The 10,974-nt window shown below is 43.4% G+C and overlaps 2 protein-coding genes across 2 annotated transcripts; both read left to right on the top strand.

Moving 5' to 3' along the window:
* Positions 1 to 896: 896 nt before the first annotated feature.
* On the top strand, positions 897 to 5,709 carry LOC116187719 (phenylalanine ammonia-lyase-like). The gene is made up of 2 exons (XM_031516628.1): positions 897 to 1,599; positions 3,787 to 5,709. The coding sequence occupies exons 1-2, from the start codon at positions 1,190 to 1,192 to the stop codon at positions 5,534 to 5,536; spliced, it is 2,160 nt and encodes a 719-aa protein (XP_031372488.1). The 5' UTR covers positions 897 to 1,189; the 3' UTR covers positions 5,537 to 5,709.
* Positions 5,710 to 6,657: 948 nt separating this feature from the next.
* Positions 6,658 to 10,285, top strand: LOC116215948 (transketolase, chloroplastic-like). The gene is made up of 8 exons (XM_031551776.1): positions 6,658 to 7,061; positions 7,153 to 7,404; positions 7,781 to 7,871; positions 7,985 to 8,090; positions 8,173 to 8,455; positions 8,568 to 8,716; positions 8,825 to 8,978; positions 9,083 to 10,285. The coding sequence occupies exons 1-8, from the start codon at positions 6,798 to 6,800 to the stop codon at positions 10,049 to 10,051; spliced, it is 2,268 nt and encodes a 755-aa protein (XP_031407636.1). The 5' UTR covers positions 6,658 to 6,797; the 3' UTR covers positions 10,052 to 10,285.
* Positions 10,286 to 10,974: the final 689 nt, after the last annotated feature.

The raw sequence follows: 10,974 nt of genomic DNA, 5'->3' as shown, positions 1-10,974 counted from the left end.
CTTATATTCTCTGATGATTATTTACTTCTTCATGAAAACAATGTCTCATGCTTGACAACTAAATGAAACACACAGTCTATTCAATACTTGTCATAAATCGCTTATGAAGTAAAACGAATAAGCATATTCTATGCCCATTGTCTGAATAGTTGCTCCCATTTTCGTGAAAGAATAATATTCCTGCTCAATAATATTGATCACCACATAAAATAACTCCACCGGGCACCAGCTCAATATATTTGTATTAGTACAGGTAATTAAAATAAATGAAACCATAACACATATGCATCAGTTAATTAACGTAAAGTAAATGAAGCATATATATATATGTGTATAAGTTCATGTTGCTGAATATGTTCTTCCTCATAAGTCCCAATAATTATCATTATTGTAGTTTCGTGCATGCCACTAATTTTAGTTTATATATTAATAACATAACAAAAAATATATCTATATATGCAAATAAACAACTATTATTAGATATTTTGCCTTCGTTCTTTACCCAAAACAACATAAGTTAAGCATATATTTTTTTTATTAAAAATACTTTATGAAAATATTCTACCAATTGGAAATCAATACCATTACAACCAAAAAAAAAAAGGCGAAAAACTCGTAAAATGACGACCGGCTGTCGTGGTCTTGCCTCTCACCAACCCCCGTCGCCCTTCGGCTCATATTAGCTTTTGACAAGTAAAGAAACCCGCGTGGATTTGTTCCAGTGAATGTTATCTGCCCACACGTCGTCCACGTGTCATGATCCTACCCTTCCATGACCAAGCTTAATCCAACGGCTGGTCACACATCTCAACTAACCCATCGGCCCAACCCCACCCGACACTTCAATGGCGATCGATCTCCTATTTCCCGGCCCTATTTAAGGATGTCGATTTGGGGGCTATTACTTCTCAGGGAAAATTTCACTCTTCATTGCCTGAAATTTTTCCTGCCAAATATATTAAGAACAAGCACTACATACATTCTACACCATTTTCTTTTTCTCTATTGATTTACGTACGCACGTACGATTAGCTCACAAGTTCGATTCATTCCATTTCCTCTGCAACAAGCGGACGGCTCTTTGTCGATTTTCTCAGTATTCCCGTGACTCCAACGTCCGATCATTGTAGATATCATTTCAAGCATATCCGGGTGTGGAAAGAGAAATAATATAACTAGCTACTTAGCAATGGAGAACATGGAGATAGCTCACGAAAATGGCAGCGGCGTCACCAGCGGGCTCTTAGGGAAACTATGCAACAGCAGCAGCGACCCTTTGAATTGGGGCGCAATGGCAGAGTCGTTAAAGGGGAGCCACCTTGACGAGGTGTTGAGGATGGTGGCCGAGTCTCGGAGGCCGGTGGTCCGACTTGGTGGCGAGTCCCTCACGATAGCTCAGGTGGTGGCTGCAGCAGCCGCCAGCTTGGGGGCCAGAGTCGAGCTGTCGGAGGAGGCGAGGGCCGGCGTGAAGGCCAGCAGCGACTGGGTCATGGACAGCATGAACAAGGGTACTGACAGCTACGGGGTCACCACAGGGTTTGGAGCCACTTCCCATAGGAGGACCAAGCAGGGTGGAGCCCTTCAAAAGGAGCTTATAAGGTATCTTTATATATAACTTTCTATATATATATATATATGATCTCTATTGTTTCTTCTCTTCTTATTATTCTTTACCAAGTACGGCTAGGAGTAACTTAATTTGCCACTCATTCGTTACTGTTTATCGGAAAGTCTTCCAAACGTATAATAGAGTAACAACGAATAAGCATGTCTCGTAACTTTATACAATCAGATTACATATCTAAAAGTTCATGACATTAATTGTGGCTTCTTCTTGTGCTTGGATTCGTATAGAATTCAATTCTCGTTTCATACATAAACGAAAGTATCGACAGATAGCTCAAACTATTGGTTGCCTAAAAGAAAGAGGTGGGAAAAAAAAAAAAAGATGAAGAGGAGTAGCTCAGCTATTTTCCTAGGTGTTAGTTTTGGGTCGGTTTCAGTGATCTGCTCCAGTATTGTGATTAGGTGAAGGGTCGTATGTACTTAGGTAAGAATAAACCTGTCTAATCCAATTTTTCGTTCAACTCTCTATGAACTTCATTAATATAATATGATATATATATATACATGCACGTAAATACTTCTAATAAATTTGTTCTGGGGATTTTGTGTGCCGTTAACTAGTTGGCATGTCACCGATTGAGTAAGTTTGGGTCAAAATAATGTAATCATATCATCTTTCGATAATCATTGTATTATAAGCTGATTGGCAAGTTAATTAATAATAAAATGAGTTTGCTAGGAAAATTACGGGTTTTGCCATTGATGAGAGTAAACTTTGTGCTCATGGAACAAAAAGCCATGGTCCCATGGAAAAATTGGTCAGATTTGTTAAAATACATATTATACAAGATAAAAAGATTATCGAGAAAATTTATCTAGACGTCTCTAATTAGAGATGAGGAATAATATTGACTCATACATGGAAATTAGAAAATCATTCTCTCTATAATGTGAAAAATTAAGGAGATGTGTTTTTTCTCCTTTTTCAGGAAAATATATTTTCTTTTTCTTTTTCTTTTTAGAATCTAAAAACGGGAATAATACATATTGTCCTACATGTATTTGTCATGAATTATATATATATATATATATATATATATATATATTACTAGTGGACAGGAAGAAAAACATATAATGGGCCTTTGTGCTCTTTATTATATGTGGATAAGTGAACATTTTTATATGGTTGGTAGATGACAGGTTCAACTCCCTTAACATCCCAGTTGAACTCAGGGCACGAAGTCTTCACGTAATTTATAGCAAATGTACTTTCTATGACACATATCCGTCGGTTGCCATAATAGTTTTTACATGTTAAGTATTAAAAAAAATGAAACATCCTATGATATCGATCCTCCATGTAGCTGGCTACACATGCACTATGTGTAGTTCGAACATTCTGAACATTAAATTTAATTTTTTTTAGTAGAGACTGTGACATATTCTCAATCTAATTTAATAATCTTTTCCGGTTACAATCTAATTTAATATTTTTTTTCGGTAGTATCTAATTAATAATTTAATGAGTGCATATTTTGCGGATTCACCTGAGAGTTGTCCAAAAGACATAAATGATAACAGCTCACTCATTTATGCAAACTGTGGATTCTTTGTGTCCCCAAATTAAATTTAGGGACCATCTTATTGGTTAAACTGGAATTCTCTCATAATATTTCGATTATATTTCCTTTAGATAAAAAAAAAGAAAAAAAATATCTTTTATTGTACTAGACATTGGGCCTCATTTATAACCGGAAAAAAAAGAGTAATTAAAAATAATATTTTTTGTAACCTGGAAAAAAAACTTAAATTATGATTTGCAGGCACATTACTTCCAAGAAAATGAAATATTGTTTTTTTCATCCATTTTTACGCCATATATATGTATATAATAATAGTAATTTATTCTAAGTGGCTTCTCATTATTTAATAGAAGTATGTTAAATGTTTTTTTTTTTTATGAATTGTTAAAACGTATATATATATATATATGTGCGATAAAAGTAGCTGCAAAGTTTAGATTAATGGGGGGCCCACTTGGAGTGGGCTAAACAAGAAGGCTCATTTGATTACAATCAATTTGTCCCTATCAAGACAAGAGTCCATTTCTTGTGGAAAATCCACAGACCAACCTGCAATACAGTTGGCCGTCCCATTCACTTCTTTAATTGCTATCGTTAACGTTAATGCTAGCTGTCTAATGAAGTTTTATTGTCACAGATTTTTGAATGCTGGCATTTTCGGGAACGGGACAGAGTCGTGCCACACGCTGCCGCACTCGGCAACCCGAGCGGCCATGTTGGTGAGGATCAACACCCTCCTCCAGGGGTACTCCGGCATCAGGTTTGAGATCCTGGAAGCCATCACAAAACTCCTCAACCACAACATCACCCCGTGCTTACCGCTTAGGGGAACCATCACGGCATCGGGCGACCTCGTCCCACTGTCCTACATTGCTGGGCTATTAACGGGCAGGCCCAACTCCAAGGCCGTCGGGCCCAATGGCGAGACACTGGATGCTACCCAGGCCTTCAGTCTGGCTGGGATTGAGAGCGGGTTCTTCGAGCTGCAGCCCAAGGAAGGCCTCGCTATGGTGAATGGCACGGCGGTCGGGTCCGGCTTGGCATCCATAGTCCTCTTCGAGGCCAACATATTGGCAGTCATGTCAGAGGTTCTCTCGGCAATCTTCGCCGAAGTCATGCAAGGCAAGCCCGAATTCACGGACCACTTGACGCATAAACTGAAGCACCACCCGGGCCAAATCGAGGCCGCTGCCATAATGGAGCACATCTTAGACGGGAGCTCTTACGTCAAAGAGGCCGAGAGATTGCACGAAATGGACCCCCTCCAGAAGCCCAAACAGGACCGTTACGCCCTGAGGACATCTCCCCAGTGGCTCGGGCCCCAGATAGAAGTGATCCGGGCTGCAACAAAGATGATCGAGCGGGAAATTAACTCCGTGAACGATAACCCGTTAATCGACGTCTCGAGGAACAAGGCCCTCCATGGCGGGAACTTCCAGGGGACCCCGATCGGGGTGTCCATGGACAACACCCGGCTCGCACTCGCCTCGATCGGGAAGCTGATGTTCGCTCAGTTCTCCGAGCTCGTGAATGACTTCTACAACAACGGGCTCCCCTCAAACTTGTCCGGTGGGAGGAACCCGAGCTTGGACTACGGGTTCAAGGGGGCAGAGATCGCAATGGCCTCGTACTGCTCCGAGCTCCAGTTCCTGGCGAATCCGGTGACGAACCACGTCCAGAGCGCGGAGCAACACAACCAAGACGTGAACTCGCTGGGTCTGATCTCGTCCCGGAAGACGGCCGAGGCGGTGGACGTGCTGAAACTCATGTCCTCCACATTCCTGATAGCCCTCTGCCAAGCCATTGACTTGAGGCACTTGGAGGAGATCCTAAAGAGCACAGTGAGGAACACCGTCGGCCAAGTTGCTAGGAAAGTCCTCCTGACGGGTCCTCAAGGGGAACTCCACGAGGCCCGGCACTCCGAGCTGGGCCTGATCCAGACCGTCGAGCGGGAGCATGTGTTCGCCTACGCTGACGACCCCTGCAGCCCGAACTACCCGTTGATGCAGAAGCTGAGACAAGTCCTGGTCGACTCCGCATTGAGCAACGGGGAAAAAGAACTGAACCCAACCACCTCCATCTTCCAGAAGATAGCCGCCTTCGAGGAGGAGCTGAAGGCGGTGCTCCCGAAGGAAGTGGAGAAGGCACGTGCTGAGCACGAGGCTGGGAGCTCCAAGGTCGAGAACCGGATCGAGAAATGCCGGTCTTATCCGCTGTACCGGTTTGTGAGGGAGGAGCTCGGGACTGGGATGCTCACGGGGGAGAAGGTCCTGTCCCCAGGGGAGGACTTCGACAAGGTGTTCACGGCAATGTGTGAAGGGAAGTTGATCGACCCATTGATGGACTGCCTCAAGGAGTGGAACGGAGCTCCTCTTCCTATCTGCTAGGGGAACATTTTACTCATATCACATCGTCATCATACCAATGAAGAAGAAGAAAACAATCGATGGTCAATGCTTTTTTTGTTATTATTATTTTTTTTGGGTATGCAAGTTCTTGAAAAGTTCTCTCAACATATCTGTAACTGTGACTTGGGATAAATTTGTACTTTTCTCATGTTTCTGTGGTCTTTTTTTTTTTTTGGCTTCTTTTTGCCACATTTATGACTGATATATTCAGCAAAGACAAACAACCCATCAATGGAGGTATAGTAATCAAAATTGGATTTTCGCACAAGCCAGTGAAAATGTCTCCAAGTCCTTTCATCGAGATCTAAACAAGTCATTAAGCCACAACACATACTGCAGCTGACAAGCAACAGTTCATGTGAATAGACTTTATTTAAGTATAAGAATATAAATTATATTAAAAATATTTCACCATCAATATCAACTTTACACTATAATACAAGAATTATATTCCAGCTGATAAGCTAAGGACAATTTGTGGTTTAGCTGAGTCAAAATCACCAATGAAGTGTAAATCAATTGGGAACGTACTAGTGTTCCAAGAACTAGATCAGAGCTTCAAGTCTAGGAGCAAATAAGAGGGGAATGTCCTCCTATTTGTTGTCGAACTAACTTGAGGTAGTAGTACTCAGACTATAAACTTGTACATAAATGGTGTAGTGATAGTATTCTCGGACTATAGAATTGTAAATGAGTATTGTTCTTTTGATACCTTACTGAGTATACGGTGATGAACCTGGACCCTTGGATCCCAGTATAATTACGGCTCAAATAGTACATCTGCGACCGGAATTCGGGCCATATATCGCTGCATCGGCTGCCCCACGGTCCCTTTTTACTTATCAATATAAAATAAAATAAAAAGTAAAGAAAAAGAAAGCCAAAGTCAATGAGGGCAAAAGTGACCTTTTGAACTTCTATCAAGCTCGATATGTGACACTCCAAATGTTGCCAAGTGCACTAAGAAGTTTGGTCCTCTACATGAGAGGCACGTCCATGGAGTCCTTTTCTCAGTTTTCTGCTCTCTGTTGTGCTGTCCCCTGCAAGAACTCCTAGTCAAACTCGCCTTTATCATCGCGTGAGATGTCCATGGCTCGCTTTGATTCAGTAGTCCACCTGTTGCCCCTTGCGGTACCATGGGTGCATATAAAACTCCCCCGTCGATGGCGGCGAGGCTCGGTATCTCTGAGGTTGCTTTCATCTCTTTGCCTGCGAACAGAAAATCCCATCTTTTTCCTCCATGGCGATATCATCCCTACTGTTCTACCAACCCCCCTCTCCACCTTCCGGGGATGTCATTACCCAGAGACAGAGCAGATCATGCAGAGGGCATATAGTTAAACCCTACTGTTGCCTCAGAACTGAGGTAACCACCAGACCGAAGTCTCTCTCCAAGGACTACAAGCTTTCATGGACGGAAGAGCTGAGCAGAGCATACGGACACCACCAGCTCCCAAGTATCAACTGGGACAAGTTCGAGGACATTGACGATGATATCTTTCAGGTGGTCGAAAACTTACACTTATGTTCAATCTGTTTCACGGATCAGTCACAAATTAAACGGCAATGATATTATTAACTTTGATGTCTTGCAGGATTTGGTGGACAAGAGGTGCGTGGACAATATTAGGATGCTGATAGTGGATTCGGTGCAGAATGCCAAGGCCGGTCACCCTGGAATGGCCCTCGGGATGGCCGAGGTCGGGTATGTGTTATATAGGCACGCTATGAAGTATAACCAGAGAAACCCGGATTGGATTAACAGGGACAGGTTTGTCCTGAGCGCGGGGCATGGGTGTCTGCTTCAGTATGTATGCCTCCATCTTGCTGGTTTTGACTCTGTTCAGGTGAGCATGAACTACTCATGATCAGCGCATGAACCTTTGGCTATGCTGTTTTTTAATTGATTTTAAGCAGCTGATCGGCTTGGATACCGTTCATTCGCGGCAATGAACAGTTTCAGAAAAAGCTGAATCGATAATATTCTGCAGCTTGAACTCGTCTAATCCGATGTCAAGCAGAAGGTTAGGATTGGATCGATAAAAACGGGTTGATGTCAATTGCTAGACTCAGTTTGGGGATCATCCGGATGATTCTGTATTCTGCATCGAGCAACATGTCGAATGCTTAGCCTCATGAACTTTCTTTCGTGTTCTTCTATATTTCTTTGAGATCACTTTCTTAACTATTTCGATGCAATTGAGAAGCACTCTTTGTCCGCAGATACAAGACTTACAGCGTCTCTGCAAGCTTGGCAGTCGGACTCCTGGTCACCCTGAGAATATAGTGACCAGAGGAATTGAAGTAACTACTGGTACGAATCCATCTAGATCTCTTTGTCCCGTGAAAGAGTCATATTATTGCCACCAAGCAATGACTTGTTCTATAGAATTTGGTTAAATTTTACGTTTTGAATTTTGCTTTTAGGCCCCCTTGGACAGGGTGTAGCTAATGCCGTAGGCATCGCATTGGCCGAAGCCCACTTAGCAGCTCGATATAACAAACCCGATGCAGTAATCTTTGACCATCGGACGTAAGTCGTATGATAATCTACTTTTGGATTCGACCGCTATAACGTCAACAGCATTAATATATTTCTTCATTTTTCGCCGCAGATATTGCATAATGGGAGATGGATGCGCAATGGAAGGAATAGCCCATGAGGCCGCTTCTTTGGCTGCTCACTGGAAGCTCCACAAGCTCACCTTAATTTATGATGACAATCATAACACCATCGATGGACCTACTTCATTGGCTTTCTCCGAAGATGTGTCTGCTCGATTCAGAGCACTCGGTTGGAATACGATTACAGTCGAGAACATTCACAGTGATCTTAAATCTTTCAAAGATGCACTACATTTAGCTTTCAATGAGACCGAAAGGCCTACTTTCATCAAGGTCCGTGGAAGTTTTTATCGCCTTTCGACACATTTTGTGACTTCTCTTGCTATAATTCCATTATAATGGTTCGAAAGAACATGCTTATATGGAAATCTTCCTCTAACTGCAGGTGAAAACTCTGATAGGGAAACTGTCAGGAAAAGAAGGGACGTCCAAAGCACATCATGGGACCTTCAATGAAGAAGATGTAAAGAAGATGAGAGAGAGAATCAATTGGGGTTGCCGAGAGCCTTTCCATGTCATCCCGATGTTGCATAGGTCCGCATTTATATGATATCAAATATTTTGGGCATTTCAATGACCTGTTGAATGTGTGCAGAATTTCCAATAGAAGTGGATTCATATAAAGCCATTGCCTGTGTTCAGGGAAATGCAAGAACAGATAGATAACGGAGAGAGACTTGAGAAAGAGTGGTACTCGAAGCTGTACGCGTACCAAAGCAAATACCCTCAACATGTAGCAGAACTTCGATTGCTCCTTAGCAATGGTCTGCTTCCGGGATGGGAAAACTTGTTGCCGGTAAATACCAAATAGAATGTGTCCCTGGATATCTCTCATTGCAGTTTTAGTGCACGGCTAAACATATTGAATTGGCTGATGGTTTTCTAATATGGTCTGGACAGAAATGGAATATGTCTGATCCTGTGGATGCTACTCGTGGTTACTCAGACAAGTGCCTGAACCATCTGGCTAAAGTCCTCCCAGGACTGATTGGAGGAAGCGCTGATCTTGCCACCTCGAACAAAGCTTACCTCCACGATCACGGCGATTTCCAGTCAAACTCCCCATGGGGCCGCAATATCCGGTTTGGAGTCCGTGAGCATGCGATGGGTGGGATCTCGAACGGGATAGCGTTGCATGGGAGTGGCCTGATCCCATTTGCGGCCACTTTCCTAATCTTTTCTGATTACATGAAGAACCCGATACGCCTTTCCGCTTTGAGCCATGCCGGAGTCATATATATCATGACCCATGACTCAATCGGGCTCGGGGAGGACGGGCCGACCCACCAGCCCGTGGAGCAGCTTGCAGGCCTCCGAGCCATCCCCCGTCTCCTGGTATTTAGGCCTGCAGATGGAAACGAAACTGCTGGGGCCTATAAGGTAGCTGTTAAAAACCGAGACAGGCCAAGTCTGATCGCGCTGTCCCGACAGAAGGTACAGGCAAACTTGGAAGGAACAGTGTCGGAGGAAGTCCAGAGAGGCGGATACGTAATAAGCGACAATTCAGGCGGACAATTGCCTGAGATCATACTAATTGGTACTGGGTCAGAGCTGTGCCTCTGCGAGATGAGTGCGAGGAAGTTGAGAGAGGGCGGGAGGAGGGTGAGAGTGGTGTCGCTGGTCTGCTGGCGGCTATTCGACTGGCAGCCGAGGGAGTACAAGGAAAGGGTTCTTCCCTCGAACGTGATAAAGAGGGTGAGTGTGGAGGCCGGATCGCCTGTCGGGTGGAGGGAGTACGTCGGGAGGGAAGGAGTGGTGATCGGGGTGGATGAGTTTGGAGCAAGTGGGCCATATTCGGAGGTCTTCAAGAAGTTCGGTTTCACCGTTGAGAATGTTACAAAGGTTGCAGAAACTCTGTTATGCAAGTAGAGGACTGATGGTACTTTGTAGTATGTACAGTTAAGTCCAATAATAAGGAGTTGTATTTCCGGGGCTAACGCGAGTGTATCGACTGTACTTTCCGAGACAATAGATCTTTGATCTGTACATAAACCTTTCTTCTTGTGGATATCAGCAAAGTGATCATTTTGGAACCAAACATCGATATTTGGGGGATGGAACATTTCCCTCTGCAATACACTCGATGCTGCAGATGTTGCAGGACTTCCACTCCTTCAGATTGGTAATTTGATTCCGGGGCAGAGTCATTGCTGGTAATACTGAGTTATAGTTAGTTTTCCGACCGAACCTCTTCGAGGATGTATATTAAGGATGTTGTATTGAGGCCTAAAGAGCCATTCTTGTAGAGCGACTCTAGGGTGACAGTCGGGCTCTCAAAAATTTTAACATTATATGAAAATTATAAATTTTTATAATCATTTTTAGTGAAATTACTTATATTCGTCCCTGATTAGGTCAAGTTACTTTCCCTTGTCCCTATCGACCAAAATTCTGGGTCCATCCTTGGCAACCTAGGATTATATCCGGAGCAGAGACTCATTACCAATAATTACCGGACCATAGTTTTCGGGCGAACCTAGGACGTATGATAAGACTTTCTCCACGGATGTTGCATTGTGGCCTAAAGACCCGACTTAGGATTACTCGGGCAAGTGCTTAAACCAACTTCCTAGTGTTCCTTTTTCCTGGACTGATCAAAGGAAGTGCCCAACAGACTTATCTCCACAAACCGTCTCCGGATCGGATTCTGCACATTCGATTCAGATTCCCTGAGCATGAGACTAGCAGAACCTCGTACGAGTAAGAAGTGCGAGGGTGCAGAAGGCAAACTACTGCCTTCCTCATCTTATCTGAGTTTTCGACGGAATGAGCGAACCAATAGCAATGCTTTC

The sequence above is a fragment of the Punica granatum genome, chromosome 8, assembly GCF_007655135.1.
Source record: "Punica granatum isolate Tunisia-2019 chromosome 8, ASM765513v2, whole genome shotgun sequence".
Lineage (NCBI taxonomy): Eukaryota > Viridiplantae > Streptophyta > Magnoliopsida > Myrtales > Lythraceae > Punica > Punica granatum.
The sequence above is the reverse complement of the archived record's forward strand: the minus strand, read 5'-3'. Positions and strand labels throughout refer to the sequence as shown.

Coding starts and splice junctions, on each gene's coding strand:
- LOC116187719 (XM_031516628.1), top strand. CDS start 1,190: ATGGAGAACATGGAGATAGCTCACGAAAATGGCAGCGGCGTCACCAGC. Junction 1,600..3,786: donor CTTCAAAAGGAGCTTATAAG/GTATCTTTATAT, acceptor TTATTGTCACAG/ATTTTTGAATGCTGGCATTT.
- LOC116215948 (XM_031551776.1), top strand. CDS start 6,798: ATGGCGATATCATCCCTACTGTTCTACCAACCCCCCTCTCCACCTTCC. Junction 7,872..7,984: donor AGGAATTGAAGTAACTACTG/GTACGAATCCAT, acceptor TTTTGCTTTTAG/GCCCCCTTGGACAGGGTGTA. Junction 8,456..8,567: donor AAAGGCCTACTTTCATCAAG/GTCCGTGGAAGT, acceptor CTCTAACTGCAG/GTGAAAACTCTGATAGGGAA.